Here is a 22,309-nt window from a genome sequence, read left to right on the forward strand (position 1 = left end):
TCTCTTCTTTAGCGTGTGAAAGTTTCTCTGTTAGAACATCAAATGAAGAGGTTTTAATCTCACACAAGCGAGCATAACGAAGTCAGCTGGTTAGCTTGCATTAATAATCAAACTGACTGCATTATTCAGATTATTCAGTCATTAAATGTGGGTGCTTTCTAATCAGACCTACATAGCACTGAGAGAAAACAAGGGAAACACGATGAGTAAACAATCTAATACTATGGATATGCAAGCAACTATGCAAACAGCTGACAGCATTCTTATAAACATAAACACAAAACAATCCATAAAAATGACTTATTGTATAATGTTATAATACTAATACTACTAATACAACACATGTGAGGTAATCCCTAATTGTCACTATGTTTTTTAACACACTTCCCCCAACAGCAACACAGATTTCAAGCAGTGCAAACATCATATATGGACAATGCAAACTGGAAATGCTTTGGATCATACACTCAGATCAGACTGTCATACACACGTTAAAAACAAAACAGATTAAACATTCACACATTTTAGTCCTGGTTTAAGACCACACTTATTTCATTAGTGAAATTAGTTTTTTTCTCAAGTTGCTTGTAGAGGCCATCTTTAGGAAATCAGGAAAAAATAGTGCTATGCCTATTGACAACTACCTTCAGGACTGGAGATTTAAAAAAAAAAAAAAAATCATCTTTGTAAAAGATGTTGCAACTCTCTGAATAGCTGTTAAATAACATAATCAAATGAGTGTTTTGATCTTCCTGTTTTTTGAGAGTCACTTTTGGCAATGTACTCTTCATATTTTTGTCTGCAACAGGTAAAGCAAAGCAGAGCAGTGTGTTCAGTAAAAACAGAGAATGAGCAGATTTGACCCATAGGTAGAAGAAACTAAGGCAGCAGACTAATCAAATCAAATCTTTAAAATCATGTGGCAACAAAACAGAAAAAATAATGATGAAGAGTATGTCTACCATTGTCTGTCAAGTGCACCTTAGCATATGCTAAAATGTATCCGTTCAATATTAGAACTGAAGAAACTGATAGTGTAGCTTCAGTTTGGTCTGACATTGACTTTGAGTTTAAGAACATGGCTTTTAAATTGTGAAGTCTCAAGCACACCAGAAAACTCCTCACTTCTGCTCAGCTTTCTGTCTGAAGTTATGAAAATGACTTTCATAAAAAGACTCAGAATGTGTGATGGTATGTTTATTCAAATATATGACAGGATACTATGTATCATACAAAACCTGTGTGTCATAATCATTCACATCTTAATAGAGAGTGAAACAATGCTTCTCAATCACACAGTTTTCCCAGCAACCAGAGGAGTCTCAACACATCTTACATACTGTTCTGTATTCCACTATTTCTCTACTTTACCACAATCTTCCTAACAACAATCCAACACCAATTTCCTCCAGTATTCAAATCTTTTCAGAGTCAGTTCCTCCTGTCACAGTACTAAATGTTAGAAAGTGCTTGCATACAACAGTCTCAAAAGACAATTTCGCTCAGCTTTCAATCAAGTACCTGTGGTTCTTCTAGGCATTGTGCTATTCACACTTACTGTCATATTCCTAATATCTCAGCTTCACAGAACAATATTTGAAGAAATAAAAAAGAACAGCTTTTGAAATCTTTATAACTACACCAAGGAAAGCAGAGTGTATGGCTTGTTGAAATGCATAAATAAAAACTAATTACATTACTTAAAATCAAGACTTTCTAGTTTTATTAGAGCCCCTTGAAAATAAATAGAAATGAAAAAGAAAAAAAGGACAGAGTAAAGCGATACAGCTTACATAGAAGGAAGGACGTTTATTTTTTACACAACGCTGAAAGTTTCTAGGATTCTGTATAAGAGATGGGATGCAATTAACTTTGATGTGATGATGAAAACATGAGGAAAGGATAGCAGAGATAGAGGGATGGGAAGATGGAGAGATGGCTGGAAAGAGATGACAGACGCCACTCAGCCGGTAGGAAGCGTCTTTGATGAGGTGAAAACAGTTTATCTGTGTATGAGAGAGAAGAGTTATAGTGAACAAGGGGAGGTGGTGTGAGGCTCATAGAAATTTGCGATGTGCACCAGAATACAGCAGAACCACAAGAGCTACGGCATTCACGACAAAAACGTCAATGCACATTTGAAATACATTGTGAGAAAGGACAAAACGACAACTTGAACAAAAACTCACCACCACAGAATGGCTGAATGTTGAGGGATAAAATTAATTAAGCAAAATTGGCAGCTCGCACACAGTGATGCTAAATTACGGCAGGTCAACTGGGGTAGCGACAGAATGACCTCACAAACACATGGGGCCTTTCTTCTGAACAGAAGTAGACCATATTAGTAGAAGACAAAGTGAAACACACTTGGGGAAAGAGTTACAGTGACACTTAAGGTTACAGTGAGTGAATCTGATTCAATTAAAGTCTTTCTTCATGGAGTCCACATTTCAATAGAGAACTTGCATGCATTGCTAATGATCACAAAATATCATGGAAATTACCATTAATATTTTTAAAAAGAGGAAAAAATTAACATTGATTCTTCTCACATAAAAAGTAATAAAACTTACATTTAATGCAGTTAAAAAACTTAATGAATAGATTATTGCAAGTGGGCTTCAATTACACTCACATAAAACAATGTGTGTTTTTTGTTTGAACGTTTTTGTATTAATTTTTTAAGACTACAACAAAAAACATAGCTGCATAGCTAATTAAAGCATAGAGACATAAAAGTATTGGACATAGTAGTCATGATGGGTACAAGAAAATATAGGAGGGTAGGGGGTGAGGTTGCTGGTACAGGGAGGACAGGTGCATGGGGGAAAACAGGGTGACGGCAGAACAAGCAGGCACAGAAAGTTGAAAATTACATGGAAGTCATGTCGTTGAGGGCGTGGTCCAGCTCCTCGCTGATGGCCTTGTACTTCTGTTTCTGGGCATACAACTCATCTATTGGTGGGCCAGATGTGCAAGGGGGAGGTGCAGTGAAGGGGAGCAAAGGTGGAGGAGCACATGACAAGGAGGTGAAGGGTGAAGCATCCAGACAATTACAAAGACAGAGAGGAGGATGGGAAAAAAAAGAAAACAGGAGGGAAAAAAGGAAAACAAAGTTACACCAGAAAATTATCTTTAGACTCCCTCAGATTCCCTCAGAGCCCCTAGACTCCTAGAAGGCAACCTCTAGTCCTGATATATCTCCAATAAACATCATAGCCATTTTTTCCTACCATAGATCTCAAAAACAAAATCAACTATATTAAACAAAGAACCGAATAAAGGACACCACAACAGTATGTCTTAAAAAGGAGGCATGATAAAATTAAGAGGGAAACAATGGCCTAAACAGATTTTTTTAAAGTACTGAGCACTAACCTAAATACCAGGACTGACTTAATAAACATTTCAAAATAAGCAGAGGAGGATTTAGAAAAATCATACCTTCCAAGTCATCGATGGTCTTCTCAAGTTTGGCTACTGATCTCTCAGCGAACTCAGCACGAGTCTCAGCCTGTGGTGGAGAGACAGATTTATGAGTCATTCCAACTCTTGAACTGTAAAACTTCACCTTTGACTTTTCTAAATCAAGCCTGCAACCCCAGATAAGGTATTGTGAAACTTGCCTCCTTCAGCTTGTCAGTGAGGACCTTGATCTCCTCTTCATATTTGTCCTCCTTCGATGTGTACTGTGGGACATAAGCAATGGTAAGAGTCAAACATATGGGCATGGAGTCAACTTTGAAATTGTTGGAAGTGATACCATACAATTGTTACATGAAATAACTACTATTGGGAAGATCTTTCGTTTGACATAATGCAGTTGGCCAGAGGGTTGCACTTACCTTCTCAGCCTGGGCCTCCAGTGACTTCAGGTTGTTGGTCACAGTTTTTGACTCTTCCTCAAGCTCAGAGCATTTGCTGGTGTTTTAGACAAGGGGGGTGACAATGAGGGGAACCAAAGATGGACAGAACCAGGGGTGGACAGGAGGAAAAGTAAGATCAACAAGAACTAATTCAAATGCACATTTTCACATTTCATCATTAGTCTTGCTTTTACCATAATCATCGTAAGTTTTTTTTGGACAAGGTTTTTCCTGTAAAGTTGAAGTTTTTTGTGTGTTTTTTTGCATAGTAAGAAGCCCCATCTAAAGATTAGTGGTCTATACAGTTGGCTGTCCTTGCTCCTTGGTAAATAATAGCATCATAAAACAACTATCATATCACAAAGTAAGACGTAAGAAAACAAGAAAATATACTGTCCGTATTGTCTTGAATACCTTAGTTCAAAGGATTAGTACCTTCAACTACCACTACACGACCTCCAATGTGTTTATTGTGTGAACAAGTGTTCTCAAATGAGGCCATGAAACCCTCAAGTCTCAAGGAGCACCTTGCAAATCCACCCAGTCTGTACGTCCAGGTCCTCAAAGAGAAGCATGCAAGGAACACTATCAGAAGTCTATTTTCTAGGATGATCAACCAGACTGATAGCAGGCTAGTATTGTTGTATAACATCTCCCTGCTGATAGCCACATATCTCAAATAATCAGAGAGAAGTTGGTGCTCACTTCCATCAAAGAGGTAATCTATATTATGATGGAGCATGACCCCAAACAGGTACTGAAATCCATCCAACTCAGCAATGATACTGTACCATGTAAAATAAATGGAATGGGTACCAATATAAAGGAGCAGTTGTGTGCCATCCTGCTGGACTCTCCATTCAGCCCTAAACTGGATTAGACAACCACCTCTGACAACAACATTCTGCAGATAGCCTATGTCTGCTATAAGTTTAACAGTCAGGAGATGGTTGAGAAATGTTGTTTTTTCAATTATCTGGGAACACACCAAAGGCCTGACCATTTTTATTCTGATGGATGCATGTTTACATGATAACTTTATCCCAACATTTAAAAATTTGCACCGAGAATCTTTTTCAATGATATAAAACGGAACGATTAAATGATCAACATCAGTATTCAGGAAAGACAGCTATCCTATATTTTAATCGATGGGGTTGTTAAGGACCTGAATAATAGATTGAATAAAAAAGAGAGAATTACTGATCTACAGGGATTAAACGAGTAGGGAACCCAAAATACCATAAAGTGCCTTAACAGAGCAGGAATGTAGAATTAGCAACATAACTCTTATAATCACACTAACAGCAGTAGGTTAGAGTTAAATAACTAATTTGGTAATCATTTGAGCAAATACCATGCTTCTCTTCAATGTGAAGTGTTAGTCGTGCACAGTCCCTGCCATGCTAGAGTCCTGAAAGAGTCTAATATACTCAGAATAGAATAGGAAAAGAACAAGCTCAGCAAGCAAATTCAGCAACATAAATCAAAGATATACAGTATATGTGTTTTCATTTTGCTATTTAGTACTTGTGTAACTGACTTGTTTAGTGATTTCATGCTTTGTTCTTAAACTCTTAGCTTATCAACTGCTCTTTGAGTTCATCTGTTTGTTAGTGGGTGTGGCATACACGTGCAAGCCAAAATCACTGACACCATGGAGAGCATGCAAATAATCAGCACATACGTTAAGAACTCAGGGCATACTACAGTGCTTCAAGTTCTTTAAAGTTTTAATGCTAGCGTACGTGCAAGTGTAGGTTAATGTAAAAAGTGAAGTATTGTACCTTTCTGACAGCTCAGCGCGCTCCTCTGTACGCTCCAGGTCGCTCTCAATGATGACCAGCTTACGAGCCACCTTTAGTTGCAGCACAGCAAAGAATTACAATACAACTTATAACTGATGACTGTGACACAATTAGGACATGGCTAAAAGCTATTTCTCAGGTATAATATGATTGATCCATACGTTTTAGACAAATGCTGATTTTGGATTAAAAATGGAAAAATATTACACACAATTCAGCATCTTTAAGAAACAAAAACTGTTTCATAATCATTATTAAACCAATAAAGATATCATTAAACAAATGATTACATTTCAAAAATCCACCTGTTATCTGTTAACTGTCTTAGAGTTGTCACAGTTACAGATTTTAGTGCCTGAGCAACTACATGTTCAGGGTTGAAGAACTGTTTAAGGGTGGTTGCTAGTAGCTGAAAAACTCGCCTCCTCATATTTGCGGTCAGCCTCCTCAGCAATGTTCTTGGCTTCCTTCAGCTGGATCTCCTGCATTGCCATCTTCTCCTCATCCTTCATGTTTCTGTTTTCAATGACCTTCATGCCTCTGTGTAGGAATACAAACAGTCAAGGGGTATTAGGATTAAGGAGCTGACTTGCAGTCTTCCTGATAGGAAACATGTCAGGTGCCCAGCAGTGATTGCTGGTAAGTCTTTAATACACTCTTCTAACGTAAATGGATGATTGGTTTCTGACATGACATAGGTAGAAAATACAGAATTTGGAATGATATGAAATGACTGCATTATCTGTCACAGATCGTGTGACAATGAACTGCCAGAGGTCTGAATCCCTGCTGCTCTAAAGAACCCACCTCTCACTCTCATCAGCAGCCTTCTCAGCCTCCTCCAGCTTGGTCAGAGCAGTGGCCAGACGCTCCTGAGCACGATCCAACTCCTCCTCAACCAGCTGGATACGTCTGTTAAGGGAAGCCACATCTCCCTCAGCCTAGTGAGATAAGAGTAGCAACAAGTCAGGAGATGCACATCATCTGTCATACACAAACCAGAACTTACATTTTAGGGGCGGTTTCTTTGTGATGCAACCTAACTTAATTTCATCGCAGTTGTTCAAAAGTTTCTTTGTGCCACCTTTTGGGAAAGGACCTCCAAGGAGGCTTGCCTTTGCCCCTCAGTGGCTACTACACCTGAGTCATGTGTATGATACTCATTGTTGGCGTGCTTTCAGTTTGCTGTCAACATGTTGTTTACACGTTAAAAATCACAGACTTTTGAACTGCTAGGCATTCCATATAAGTGGATGCTAGTGAGGGATTCGACATTAGTTGGCACATTGACACATTTTGTACCTTATACATTTGGTGCGCTGCAGCAATTGCCTGCATGTCTAGACACCAACACACCGAACCTAGAAGTTATACAGAGCCTATTTAAAACAATTTTTTTAGAAAGGTCCTTGTGGTTTTACCACTATTAAACCAGGGGACATTTGACTTTTTTGTGAAAGGTGGTCACTCCCGCATAGTGCATATAAAACCTCATGCATGTACAGGGAAGCACAGCTGTCTACCACTCTGGATAATAGTGGGCAAGTGAGTTCTATTATATTCATATTGTGGAGTACACTCTTGTCCTCTGGCGTCCCAGACGCCCTGCAAAATTAAAATAAGGTCATTATAGATATTGTTGGTTCCTCTAACTTCACAATGTGCAGGGTTTTTTGTTGGTCTGTCATTTAAAATATCAAAGCAAGCTGACTCATAACTATTATCATTAAATCCACAGTTCTTCCAGCCAGTGCGCATAGAAGTCCACTATTGAAAAGCAAGAAGTATGTAACTTATTGCCTACCAACATGATATAATAATAATAATAATAATAATAATAATAATAATAATAATAATAATAATAATAATAATAATAATAATAATAATAATAATAATAATAATAATAATAATAATAATGATCACAATCATTTATGTACCCCCTTTCAAAGCACAGTTAAAAGGTGCACACAAAAAACACATTTAAAAATCAGAAATTAAAATAAAAAGTGTGCAAATGGCAAAATTAAAAATAATGAATGTGAAATTAAAATTAATTAAAATAAGCAGGCACCTCAAGTAAAATCAGAAGGAAATTCTTGCTTTATTTTGGACAATATGAGATAAGCGATGGCAGACTTTGAAGAGAATGTGTTAGGGTGGGCGCTGTGAGGTGTTTGACATTGCTTTACTGAATTGTCTGACACCCCATAGAGATGTATGTAATTTGCGTCTGATAAGCAGCTGTATTGTATATGCAAGGTGAACATGCTTACTTGGTCCCTGGCTTTTATCTTTGTGAACAAGTCCCTCTTTAATCTCTGAGCTCTCTCTTCAACACCATATGCCTAATCTTGCACGGATATGATCTTTCACTTGACTGCCTACACAAAGTTCTTCCAGCAAATTAAAAAAAGGACTACAGTATGAGCTACTGTTGCTGTTGCTGTTGCTGCACAGCTTCCGAGAAATTCAAAAGGATAAATGTAATGTCTTTGATTGTGCTGAAAGCTGCGTGCAGATAGGCTGGACAGTGCACACACTTTGTGGAGATGCACTCTGCTGCTACTTGTCCTGTCATGGTCCTGTCACAGTCCTGTCTGGTCTTATTGTGTTTTCTGAATTTGTTTGTCAGTTCTGTGTTTCCCTCCTGTGTTCCTATAGTCCTTTCTCTTTACACCTGCCCTGCATCAGCCTTGTCAGCCCTGTCCTGGTCCCAGTGATTCCCCCAGCCTATCATCTTCTTGGCTGTTCTCCTGCCTCGTCTCCTGTTCCCTATTACTTCATTGTATATTCCTTCTGTTTATATTTAAGTCAAATTTTTTAGGTTTAGACTTTATTGGATAATTTGTTGTGTTCTGTTCACCTGCATAACTGAGTCCTTTTGAACAAATACATATTCATTCCTTAGTTTCTACTGCTTGCTGTCTCATTGGCATTTGGGTTCACCTGCTCCATTCCTTTCCACATGTCAAGGAAGCAGGCTACTGCTGAGATCAGCAGTGCTCTCTGCGGGTCAGCTGGGAGCAATGGTCTATACATGGCATTAAGATATTTTGAGACCACAGGCCTTTCATAACAGCTGAAAGACACCGGCATAGGGGTGACATGTCACGCAGGCGGGCGGAATGGAGCAGGCTTTTTACCTGTTACACCAACTCCGTCTCTGCCACTGCATGTACAATGAGTTTTGCTAAGTGATTAAGCAGTAGGTAATGCAGGCTTTGGAAGCGTAGGCTATGTTAACTGGTATTGATTAATTAACAAGATTGTTTTAACTAAAGCATCATGGATACATACTGATTTGATTGATTTATTTTAATGTGCATTGCCTCTGGTATATTTAGGTGTTTTATTTTAATACTTTTTAAACATATTGTGCTTGTTTTTTTACACAGTTGGAACAGACCAACGCATAAAAATAGAGATGAGCCACATGACACCGATACACAGTCATGCCTGTGGCTTCTGTGGTCAGTGTTGCAGCTTCAGTTGACTATGATGGACACATTCCAGTGTAGCTGAACTGACTGGCGACAAAATCCGCACTGATAGATTGTTGATAGGAAGTGTCTAATTTGCTGTACAAAGCATGCTGGGATACCAGGCAACGCTGACCTAGCTGGCAGTTCAACAAGTGGGGCTGGGACAAATAAAAAAATTCAAATGGTGTTCACGTCAAGACAGCCAATCAAGCTGGATTACCAGCAATTTACTGAACAGTCGTGTGTACTGGGTGTGCAACTGGGAGAACTGAGTTTATTCAAATTGGTCGCATGCAGTGGCACTGCACTGTTCTACTGTGACCATGCTGCAACAGACATGAAATGAATAATTTAAGTATCAGATAAACAGCCTATATGGCGTTCTTTGGGTTGGCATGTAATTGACTGTGCATGTGGTCTTTGACAAAATATGGTGTGACATATAATACAATAATTATATGACAATAATAAAATAAAAAAAGTCAATGTGGAGTTTGAAGGTCAATATTCCAGGTAGGGCAGGTGTGCAAGACCCACTCATCCAAGATGAATGTCATCAGTTTGAATGCCCACAAAGAGCCAAATGTATTTCTCTGTGGTGTTAAACTGTCACACTGGTGAGAGAATGAGGGTGTGAGAGGGTGTGGTACAGGAACGGTGCCATTGTGAATCCCTTCCTTACTTACATCGGTAGCACTCTTCTCAGCCACCTCAAGTTTCTCCTCAACGTCTTTAAGAGCCCCGGAGTACTTCTCCAACTCATCCTCAGTTCCCTTCAGCTTCTTCTGCATATCTACCAAGTCATCCTCAAGCTGAGACGAGTTACCATTGGGATAGTTTTAGAGGTGATCACAGGGAGACGGAGTGGCGTGAGTGCCCATAGGCACAACAGAGCAGAAAGAAAGACACACAGGACAGGAGAGGAGAGGAGAAAGAAAGGGGAGAATAGTTAGGTAAGATCATGCATGTCAAGATCAAATACTTTGGTGCTGATGATTTCAGTGGCCAGCAGCTTGTCTTCAGCAGTTTGGAACTCCCCAAACACTTTATCTCTTTCATCTTCAATAACATGCAATTTCTTTTCAAATTGTCTTATATCATAGTCTAACTATACATGCATATAAAATACATTATAAAGTTAAACAGAATGTGAATTTAACATTTTTAATAAACATGCAGTTTATTACCAACCAGTAATCATTTAAAATTTAACATAATAGGCCATATTTACATCACCAATTGACAAAACAGTTGAGAGGAGGGTTTATAACATCCAAAAAATCAAGAAAGATATATTTTATTCTTAATTTAATCCTCATTTGGAATTATCCTTCAAAGCAATTAATCCGTATTTAGGAGGTGGTCCATTTAAAGGGCAGCAGCTTTACATTGCCACTGGTATTCCTGCTTTTTCTATGGATCTTTGGGATTTTCCACAAAAGAAAAAAAAAAGCTTTTAAAAACTCAGCCGACCTGTTTGGTTCTGTCCTCTGCTGCTTTCTTGTCTGACTCAGACTGCTCAGCTCTGTCATAGGCATTCTCCTTGTCGAGCTTAAGCATCTGCATCTTCTTCTTGATGGCCTCCATGGCTGCTGATTGTTGTCCGGTGGCACCGTCAAAAAGTCCCAAAGAAAACCAAGGAGAGACTGGGAGAGGGGCTGGGGCGTCTGTGCCTAACTGAACGCTAAGCTGGAGTGCGAGCTCTGCCTCACTGTGCCCTGTCAAATATGTACTTTCAAAAGAGGGGTGACTGGATTCCTCTGGACATCCAATACTTTTTTGGAGGAGGCGTGTGTGGGTGTCCCAATGTTTTTGAAGGATCTGCTCTGTGATTCGTTGCTTCCAAACATTTGACTTTTGGTACGCCTTTATATGGAGTGTGATAGACAAACTGACAGCTCCCATGGAATGGCTTCATAATGGTCATGTAATAGAAGCCACTGCACGCACAGAAGAGAAGATGGAGACCAGTTCTTACTAGAGGAGCGCAACATTCAATCTGTGTATAACATTTGAGTAAAGTTTTTTTCATCATGATTACAATTAATATAATATTTGTCTCTTCATTTGTTGTCTTGTCTGTTTGTTCATAGCATTATTTCAATCTTTAAAAAAAAAAATCTATGTTTGATTTTTATGTTAATTATCTTTTCTGATTCCACAGTGGCAGTGTCCTCCTATTCATCTATGACAGACTGGGATTTGGACCACAGTAACAATGTCATCAGGTTTTTGTGCATCCACTGATGTCTCTGTGTGAGTGTGTTTGGGTGGGCGGGTGTAAGTTCATATGGGTTAAGTTATCTCAACACATATGCTGCCTGAGATGAAATGCTTTTGATAAGCCAAGTAAGCCCTATAGGCATTGTTTACAATTTGAGGGGCTCAAGACAGGGAAGTGTTTACCTGATAATGTATTGGATATCCTCCCTGTAAACTGTTGATGTGCTATTCGACTGTGGCAGAGCAGCATCCGCAGCACCAACCGTACAGGAGGGTTTGGTTTTTTTAGGGTTACAATTAAAGCTGCTGAGTCACTCATTGACTTGGGATTTAAGAAATGTTAATTGCTTTACAGACTAGTAAAGAAGAATATTTTAGTTTAGTAGCTTTAAACTCCTCCTACTCCTACTGAAGTTTAAAGTTTAATTTTAACCCATACAACTCTATTATAAATTACACCTATCTTTATTTAATTGTTTGATAAACTAACCCACCTGATTGAGACATCCACAAATTTTAGCATTATATATGCAATAAGCTATGATGAAAAGTTCAAATATATGAGGGTGGTGACTGAGGACACACCTCTTAGTCTTCACAAATATACTCAAGGATATTTTTAGGATCGCCTAATCTTTCACGCACCTGCCTTCGTCTGTAATATGGATCCAAGACACTGTGGCCAGAGTCCAAGGTCCAGTGTCATTAGATATGTCCCAAAAATAATCCTTGTCTTGCTAAGGCTTTTGGTCTGTTTTTTAGATAATTGTTGCTACGCCTAGAAGACTCGCTCATGCTCCTATAATTAAGTAAGCTGCCCTGTCTTCAGATTTTACCCAATTTTACCCAATCAGTAAAATATAAGGGGAATGACAATGACTCAATCCAAAAAAAAAAAATATAGTATAGTATAGTATAGCATAGTATAGTATAGTATAGTATAGTATAGCATAGCATAGCATAGTATAGTATAGTAACTTTATTTGTATAGCACCTTTCATACAAAAATGCAGCTCAGTGCTTTATATCAAAAGAAATAACATGCACCAAGTGTTTCACATGAAAAAACATAAAATCAACTTTAAAAAATGTAAATATACATTGGACAGAAAATAAACTTACATAATGATATTACAAAACAGAAGATAGACTAAAGAAAATACAATACGTAGAATGTGTACTTCAATTGTGGTAATTTGAGAAACAATAAGCAAAAACTTAATGAGTGAATTAGTGAATTTGTGAATCTCAGTTGGTGGCTATGTCTCTGAAGCCATAAGCACAACACAATCCCCCTTTTCCCCATGAACACAGACTCCCCACTGGTCTTGATAAACTGAAATAAGCCTCTTTCAGCTTACCACCGAATGTCTTCACTTGTATTTAACCTCACTGTAGGTCTTATCTGTGTCAGGCCCAACCAAAAACAGCCCTTTTTTCACTAACTACCCACAACTGACCCCAGTGCCCATTTAACCTAAGATGGAAAATAAACCCACTTGATAATAATAATAATAAAAATAAGATCAAATAAAGTACAAATAGAATACATAGAATGTGTACTGGACAACTCAGTAAGTGTTTTGCCATGTGTACACAATACACAGTGGACACAGCTTTTGAGGTTTCAGCTTACCCCAGAATGTCTTCCCACAGCTTTAACCTCACTGTGGGTCAGGTCTTAACCTCTCTTGAGGCGCAACCCGAACCTATGCCAGAAAAAGACAACCTCAGTGGTGCTGTGGGGGTTAAAAAGACACACTATAATCTTTTTTTTCACTGATCTTAGTACCTATACCAATCACTGATCTCAGTACCTATGTTTGAAAATAAAACCCAAATAAGATAAAATAAAAGATAAAGATAACCCAAATAAGATAAAATATATACTAAGATAAAACCCAATGACATATAAAAAAGTATATATACTGAATAATAATAATAATAAAATAAAATAAAAACATTAAAAAGTTAAAACATAAAATATATAGAATGCATGGAATCAAGTCAAATACAACATTTTAAAAGAAGTGGAGCAGTGCATAAGTACAAAGCAGACTGAAAAGCTAATTAAAAGCTAAAGTGAATAATATGAGTATAGTATAGTATAGTACAATTATACATAGTTTGTAAATTAATTGCAATAGTAGATATTTTGCAGTATGAAATTCTGTCTGTTTTATTATAAATGTATTTCTATATGCTACCTGATATAGTACTGTATGCATATTACATTTTATTTTTTCAGTCATATTATATCCACTCATCTTCATAACACCATATCCTTACCATTCTTTCTGTAAAGCACTGTTGTTAATCTTGATTTGCAATTTGATCTTAATTATCTCAATCAGCGTTTTCAGTTAATGGACTCAGGGGAGGTTTGTTATGGCAGGCTGGATTTGCTGTGGTATTCTGAGAATGAAAATAAGCTCCATTATAATTTCATTAAAACTAAGCCGATAGTCTTGTTTTGATCAAAGTGGTCACAAATCTCTCCTGTCCAGATGTTATTGAAAGGCTTCTGCGTTGTAACTTACATCCCATTGAAAAATTAAAGGTAATGCAGGCTTACTGCACTCATACATTAGAACAGAGCTGAAGGACATAAAGCGTAATTACATTTTCATTAATTTCTCTACAGTATGTGAAATAAATTGACAGGCAAACCTTTTCAAACTTTCAGGCAGCTTTTCAGTGGTGGTAGCTTTCTGACGCCAACAAAGATCCAGAAAGTCTCTTTGTCATGGCTGTGAAGTGAATTTAAAAAAAAACAAACAACAACAACCATGTTGGAGTACTGATTCAGATGTATACATGAAGCGACAGCTGAGTGAGATAGGTGCAGCAATAAGATTAATTCATACTCACTATTCATTTTCACTACCTTTTACTTTCCTGCCAATAAGAGATTTTGGTAGCCATAATTATAATGGTTAAAAACATTTCAGTGTACAGAACTGCATTAAATCATAGGCAACTTTAAGAGCTTGTGAATATTTATGGAGATACTTTGAGTAAATATAGATGTGAAAGGGTCAGAAAGTGTGTCAAATAACCAATTTTGACATGCCAATTCAGGAAATAAATAACAAATGATATTCATAACTCTCAGATTATCAACTCTACAGCTCTGTTGCCCAGAGTTTGTATTACAGTTTGTCATCTCATCCATTTAAATGACACTGAGCCACATTTCGAAGTGCCTTAATCCTAATGCTAATACTTTATCACTGTATTACCTAATCTCTTAGGCCTCTTGGCTGATACATTTAAGGTTCTCTCATGACTAAAATGTTACTGCATTAGAGGAACTATTTCACTGCCTCTGTTGAGGCTTAGTCACAATGCCTGTCTGATGCAAAAAAAAAAAAAAAAAAAAAAAAGAAACCCCAAAAAAAAAAACCTTTGTTCTTTACCAAAACATCATAATTCAATATGAATACACTACTACAATACTTTGACATGCGTATGATTATTTTCCATCAATACACCATTAATGTGAGGGCATATTAAGGGAAGTTCTCTCTCCATGTTTAGTGCATAACCACTGAGTGGAACTTACTGCTGGCAGGCTCCTGGTCAAATACCATCTGAAGATTTCTGCAGACATGTCCAGATATATATAGAGAGGACTCCTTGGCTCTTTCGGACGATACCCCTGGGATTAGATAGCTCCATGCAGGGGCATAATCATTTAGCATAGCAAAGACGGAAAGGGGGTGCGGGGAGGGTGCAACCCAAGCTGTAACCCAAGCCTGTGACCTACTGCTGCTGGGTTTATTCACAGTAATGTTCCACATATACCGGCAGTTGTAAGACTCAAACTAGTATATTAGCAAGCACAGGTGGGCATCTCACCACAACCAGGGCACAGACACAGTATTTTACATAATGCACAGTTGCAATAAGACTGTGACAGTTTGATTCGAACAGTTCCATGTGGTGATAAATCTGTCATAAAAGGTATAAATCACACAGAGGTGTCCCTCAGTCTTGTTCAATTCCATTTACATTTACTGTTTAAATCAAGGACAGTAAGACTACAGTATTAGATGTAAAATTCCCAATAATTAAGATACCCATGCTTTTACGAGTCAAATTATATGATAGTATGAAAGTCAAATATTTCAGCTGCAGGTGCTCCATTGAAGATGGGTAGCATTTCTCTTGTGCCAAATTTGTTCTACAGTAAAAGTAGCTGTTGTTAAATGTAAGGATGAGTCATCCCTCAGACTCTCTTTTCTTGTATGGTTTATAAAAAAAACAAATACATGGTGTGTTTTAAAGGTCTTGCTGAGGCTTACTTTAAAGAAAACTGTAAGATGATGTTCATAGTATATTATGATAACTCCTGACTTGAATGTCTAAAGGCATTCAGATTGTGCTTTTGTACAGATACTGTAAGTTTGTCAAAGTAGATGTAATTTCAAAGTACCAAATAGAAGAAAGTTTGCAAAGAAGCCTCAGAGACACTGTGCAGGCAGCTGTGACATACTGAGAGAAACTGACACTGTGAAAATGAGGTAGAGGAGACAGAGGAGAGGGCTGAGTTGCAGCTTTTTGTGAGGTCCAAAGACTTACTTGCAATTTCTTTTCATTCCACAGGGCTGTAAAACTTCTTGGTATGCACTTCCAGGTCTGCAACTGTTCTTCCTGTTACAGTCCTGCTTGTCAGAGCCCTCTGGAGCAGAGAAATAAAACAATGGCAAGCAAATGAGGATGCTAGACTTCTATGGTAGTGTTTCCCATGCCATACAAACTTCTCTTTATACACTCTCTCATATAAACAAAGAAATCTATGTTTTTCATAAGGGACATTAATCCTCCCTTATGAAGGAGAGGATAGTAAATATATGCAGTGACCACAAAAAACTTTCACCTCTTAATTTGTAAAAGGAAGTGAAGGTCTATCTCAAGTTTATTCATCTCAACTCAAACTACAAAAATGACCATAGCTTGGCTGAGGGAAAGTCATAATGTAGAGCGTGTGTGAGAATCTATGGTGATGAGACATTCCAGTGTGGTTTTGAGTGGCTGTTTGAAAGTTTACAGCCTGTGTTCAATGTGACTGGGTCACAGTGGACTCTCTGCAGTGTGGAATGCCACAGGTACCCACAGCTCTGCGGCACCCGCATTCTTATAACAAAGCCTGTCAGCAGCTCCACTTTTGATCAGACGCTGTGACCACACCCATGCTTCATCTGAGTCAAATTCCTGGGCTAGTGAGCCAGACTCACTACACAATTACTGACTTAGATAAAATAGTTGTACAAAGTTAATTATAAAAAAAACTGTCTGAGTGCATAGACATGAGAATAAATAGACATCCATCTGGTTTGGGCTGGTTAGTTCCTGCCCTGTGGCCTTAGTTGTCTGAGATAACAATAAAAAGTATGACGAGAGGGTAGTTAAGTTTCAATGACTTCTGCTAAGACTGATCAGGCTGATGAGGTTGATGAAGTGATGCACTGATGAATCTGCAAAGACTGGTTGGTGATGGGGAGGTGTGGGTCGTGCAAAACAGCATCAAGAAAGCACTAAAGCAGAGAGGGAGAAAACATATGTAAAAAGACAGCTGCAATATGAAAGGCTAACAAAGAAGGAGTCACCATGCTATTGGTTAGATGTGACGAGGTGATGTGAACAGCTGATGTCGTAATTGATGCCCCAGAAATGACAGCAAGGAAATTATGAGCTGTAAAACAGATCAGAATGACTGAGGAATGAGAAATAACACTACAGCATGAGCATGCAAAAAGATGGTCTTCCTGTCTGAACTTTCGCTAAGCTTCATGTATGTTAGGTTAATTCTCCTGTCAGTAGCCTACCCCTGACCAAAACAATGCCACTGACATGGAACTGAAGTTGGTCGCTGGGCGCTGCCCACTGCTCCTTATAATTAGGATGGGTTAAATGCAACTGCATGTGTGACAAATAAAGTACAAATTTAGTATCTTGATGTTGTACCTCTTTGAGGTGGAACTTAAAGGGGGCTTATTATGCTTTTTGTAATTTTATGTTATTCATATACTGTTATGATGTTAAGTATCTATTTTAAATATGGTTAATGTTCCAAAAATGAAGTTTATAGATTTGTAAACAAAATTAGGGACAAAGACCATTCCTTCTACACAACATAAGGACACCTTATCTGTTCCTCTCCCCTTTCATTTCAGTTTGGAAGTCCCTCTCACACTAACCCTTTTTTATTAACCATTCTCTCTCCTTTGTTTAAGAAAAAAGAAGAAGGGAAAAAAAGAATGGTAGCAGGAACTGAAGTTGTAGCGGAGCAGGATCAGCAATAGGAGCAGGATCAGATTCAGTTTCACTGCCACTGACCTTCACAGGAGCTACTACCAACAGTCAACTCAACAGGAACAGAGGGCTCTGTCCAGCTGACGGACCAAAGAGACAGCTCCCCCAGAGTCTCAACCCCCACAGTTCACTCTTACCTTCCCAACATCAGCTGTCGTCATCTCATTGACCAACTACCATAAGTCTATCATCAACCCTTCCCCTCCCTTCATCTCCTCATCTCTCAACCCTCATCCCCTCAACCCTCCTTCCCATGAACCTCTATACCTTCATCTCTCATCCCCTCATCCCTCGACCCTCAACCCTTCCTCCCTCCATCCCTTCATCCTTCTATTCCAAATATCTTCCCCCATCCCATCCATCATTCAACATCTCAGCTCTTTCATTATTATCAATTAAACTATTTCAAATCTATATTCTTGTTGGCGTGGTCTTGGTTCGTGAATTTGAGGTTAATGTATGTAGAATTGGCTTCAGCCTGCCCTGAATGTTTGTTGTGCTTTGCAGACAAGCTGACGTCTGTTAGATGTGCATGCTCATTAACAGCTGTCCGTTCCGTAGCCTTTGCTGCTAAGATTTTTTTCCATGTGTTGCTTGTTACTCTCAAATTCCGGATTCAGATTTGGGCTCAAACATGTATTGATGTATTTGAGAACTTGACATTTCAAGTTAAGAGCAAGAAGAAGCAGTGAAATCCTACCACTATGGTTTGTTGCATTGTTTGTTGAAGTAAGTTCTCCTCCAGAGCCATTAAGTCACTCTCGAGGAAGGTGGGTCCTTAAAGACATTCTGTTTCAGACAGAGGGTGAACTGAGTGGAGTTTTTTGAACTGTAAAACATGCAAAGATATTTTTTGTAGAACACTAGATAAAATCAAATATAGACCTGTGAAAGTGTATAATAAGATCCCTTAAACTATTTTATATACAGTTATATAAATAGTATATAAATATATATATAGTGGTGGCCTAAAGGTTAGAGAAGCTTATGACCGGAGGGTCGTTGGTTCAATTCTCCGGACCAGCAGGATAAATCTGGGTGGGAAAGTGAAGAAGCAGCACTTGCCCCTCCCTATGTACCACCACTGAGGTATCCTTGAGCAAGGCCCTTTACTCCGCGTGCTCCAGTGGAGCTGCTCAGTGGCCAACAGATCATCTGTGGTTGTACTTGGCAGCTTCCAGGTGTGAATGTGATCAGGGCATTCCTGCAAAAGGAGCACTGCTCTCAATGAATTTCCCCTGAATAAATAAAGGTTAAAGAAAAAAAGAAAAAAAAGTATTTTAGTCCAATAGTTCCTAGTCTAGGGTTTGGGTGCCCTTGAAAAGAATAAAAAACGAAGTTCTGATACAGAAAATGTTATTCTTCTTTTGACTTTTCCCCTATGTTTGCTTTATTTGTGAAAAGTTATAAAAAAATATATGCCTGTGGGTTTAAAGGGGATATCACTCTTTGGTGGAACTGCCGATTACTGACAGGAACTTGGAAGGTTCCCCAATGGGCCCAAACTACACACTCTTTTTTGGGGTCACAAACCAAAGAGGTCCATAAAAGGTTCTGTTCTAATAATTGACAGTGTATTGTTTTTTGGAAGTTCATCATATATGTTTTAATGTAAAATGTTAACTGGTAACTAGTAAATAGCAGCTTTCAAAAACAAAAATATAATGGAGTAAAAAGTTCAAATATAAAATTGAAAAACTAAAGAACAAGTACCTCAAACTTGTACTTTATTACAGTACTTAAGTAAATTAATTTTGCTACTTTAGGTCTGGTCAACATGAAACCTCTGCAGCGCTGCTTTATCAGCCAGTGAGTCCACCCAGACTGGCTGGCTGAACCTCCTCAGTCTTTAAATAGGTGATTGGATGGGTTCGATTACACTCCATGTGGTAATAAAGACTGATGCCTCCCTATTTGGTTGGGGAGCGGTCTGCGAGGGTCAAACAGTCAGGGGCCTTGGGGAGAACATGAGAACCATCACATAAGTATTTTAGAGGTTGAGAAAGTCTGACAGGCCCTGAAACATTGTGTCTAGTAGGAGGGAGACACGTTCTGATCAGGTCTGACAACACTGCAATGATTGCATACTGTATATCAATCGTCAGAGTGGAGTTTCCTCTTACACCATGCACCAGGACTGTCTATGCCATCATCTGGCTCCACCCAAGCCTGCATCCCCTCTCCTTTATTATGTATCATGCACACCAAGATGTCATAGTGAGTTTGATAACCATTACATTGTGAAGTTTGCAGATGATACAGTTACAGTGAGCCTGATGAACAATGCTGACATTTCTCATGGTCCTGTATTAAACTATCTTTTGAATTGGTTTAATAAAGCCTTTCTAGAATTGAATGTGAGAAAAACTAAAGATATGTGCATTGATTTTAGACATCACCACCCAACTTCCAAAAACACCAGTAATAACTAATTGATAAGATTAATGATGAAATTGTTGAGTCTAAAAGTATTTGGGTATCATCATAATTGACAATAAGATGACCTTTTGATTGGAATACAGATATGCTCAGTGAGAAAAAGCTAGCAGTGTCTTGTTTTTCTTAGGAAGCTAGCCAAGTTCCAGGTTGATAGATCACTGATGACATTGTTTTATTGAGTCAGTTTTCCTTTTTTCTTTAATTTGCTGGTATGCATCTCTCAACCTCAAACAGAAAAACTCATCAACAAGGGCGATAAATGTCAGTAAAATGATTGTCACTCAGCAGAAAATGCACTTAGAAATTAGATTTCTGGCCTATGGTTCCTGTCTCAGACAACCATCAGTCAAAATTTACAGATAGAAGTAAAGTACAGGTGGCATCAGCACATTTCCAACCATGCCCGTTTTTCCTATTTTTCTGATCTAATGTTGTAACATTTGAACTTCATGTCTTCAGCTTTTACTACTGTACTAATTTTTTTTGTGTAAATCTTATGTGTCTTGCCTTGTGTTGTTGTTTTTATTGCTACTGAGGCAGAACCAATTGCCCCTCTGGGACAAATAAAGGTCTTGAACTTGAACTTGAACCAGGTCTCATCTCGAATTTAACTGTGGGCTCATGGCCGACTGCGATTCCTGTTAGCCTATCACATTCAGGGCAAGTTAAACCTGGTGGCAGACCTGTTTTTGAGGGGCCACTCTAGAATGGCGGACTAGTGTCTCCACCCACAGGCTTTGGAGAGAGTTTATGTATGTTTTCATGTGCACTTTAAGGCATTGCCTCTAATTTCGTTGTATTACCTGTCTAATGACAATACATTTGATTGTGATTCTGAAACTGGGTTCATTTCAGACAGGCGGAAGTAGACTTGTTTGCTTCACAAGACACTGCTCACTGTCCACTATGGTTCTTCACTCAGAACAACAACACCCCGTGGGTCACAAGCATGTGACGGATATTAGCACCGGCCACCAGCTAAATGCCAGTGAATTTGTGAAGTGGCTGGTGAACTTGTTAAACCTGCCAGACCGGTGGGCTGTAATATGGAATGCCAAATGTGTCAATATTCACCTAGGCCTAAGAGCGCCAAGTGTTAAACGAGCTCCATCGGGCGTTATAACGTTCTATGCTATAATGTATGGAAAGCCAAAGGAATCATATTTTGTCTCAATTTCCCTCGCATTAAAAATGCCAAAAGGCGTTTATGAAAGCCATTCTGATCGACACTAGGTGTTCAATATTTGCGTGGTGCTAGGTCACTTTTATCAAGTGCCTGGTGGCGATCAGGATGGTGTTTATAAACAACTGGTGGCAACAGGTTGTAACAATTTTAAGGCGCACGGGTTATATTATTACAGCTAAAAAGAGTTTAGATTTGTAGTCCTCCAGTGAGTGTGTGTGAGTGAGTGGGATGAAGGGGAGGAATATGTTGGGTCACACATCCTGGCAATTTGTCCCACTTTCCCCAGCATTTTCAACACCTGGTGGAGTGGTTCTAATTGCCACCAGGTTTTTAAAACAGGTGTGAGGCCACCTTACAAATGATCTCCACTGATCTCCTTTGCTGTTTGCTTGGGTAGCCTAAAGCCTTGTACGACATAGTGTGCAAATATAGAATGGATTCCTTGCAATATAAAAAAGGTGTAATTTAATTCCATGATCTAAATGGCTATATAATTTTAATTATTCTTGTGATTTTTGTAAGAGAATACATACAATTATATAAATGTCCTCTGCTGCCACCCACAGGAAGTTACAGTAACAGCAAGTAAACCCACTTATCACATGTGAACATACAGTATGTGTGTATGTATATATGAATAAATGAATAAATAAATAACACCCAAATGCATACTTTCTATCTTTTAAGGCTACTAAAAAAACAGTTAAGGAGATCAGAGTTTGATTTGTGTGGTCTGCCCTTCTTTACTGATTGAATGATAAAGTCCCTTTTGTCAGGGAAGCCCTGGCCTCTACCGTTGCGCCCCAACCGGATCTGCAATCCAGCTCCTCGAAAATGGAAGCTATTTGCTTGGCCCTAGGAATGTTTGTTATGGAAAGGTTTACCTCTGCAAGTTGTAGAGGTAATCCAAAATGCCCCAGCACCCTCCAACAGGACTCTTTACTCATTCAAGAGGAAAGTACTGCTATTTCACTGAAATATTAG

The 22,309-nt window shown here is 38.6% G+C and overlaps 1 protein-coding gene and 1 long non-coding RNA gene across 3 annotated transcripts; one reads left to right on the forward strand and one right to left on the reverse strand.

The window, feature by feature from the left end:
- Positions 1-1,182: 1,182 nt before the first annotated feature.
- On the reverse strand, positions 1,183-10,864 carry LOC133981721 (tropomyosin alpha-1 chain-like). Its single transcript, XM_062420550.1, has 10 exons — positions 10,633-10,864; positions 9,846-9,971; positions 6,485-6,618; positions 6,100-6,217; positions 5,657-5,727; positions 3,849-3,924; positions 3,630-3,692; positions 3,448-3,517; positions 2,880-2,958; positions 1,183-2,006 (listed from the first exon to the last, which is right to left on the reverse strand). Exons 1-10 carry the CDS (start codon positions 10,744-10,746, stop codon positions 2,003-2,005), a joined length of 855 nt encoding a protein of 284 aa, XP_062276534.1. The 5' UTR covers positions 10,747-10,864; the 3' UTR covers positions 1,183-2,002.
- A 213-nt stretch (positions 10,865-11,077) lies between these two features.
- LOC133981723 (uncharacterized) lies at positions 11,078-18,100 on the forward strand. 2 transcript variants are annotated; one of them, XR_009925310.1, is made up of 4 exons: positions 11,078-11,175; positions 11,324-11,415; positions 15,991-16,120; positions 17,622-18,100. It is a non-coding gene; the product is annotated as an uncharacterized LOC133981723 (long non-coding RNA). The 2 variants fall into 2 exon arrangements; XR_009925311.1 differs by having other exon boundaries at positions 11,078-11,162.
- The last annotated feature ends 4,209 nt before the right edge of the window (positions 18,101-22,309 follow it).

The sequence above is a fragment of the Scomber scombrus genome, chromosome 6 (assembly GCF_963691925.1).
Source record: "Scomber scombrus chromosome 6, fScoSco1.1, whole genome shotgun sequence".
Lineage (NCBI taxonomy): Eukaryota > Metazoa > Chordata > Actinopteri > Scombriformes > Scombridae > Scomber > Scomber scombrus.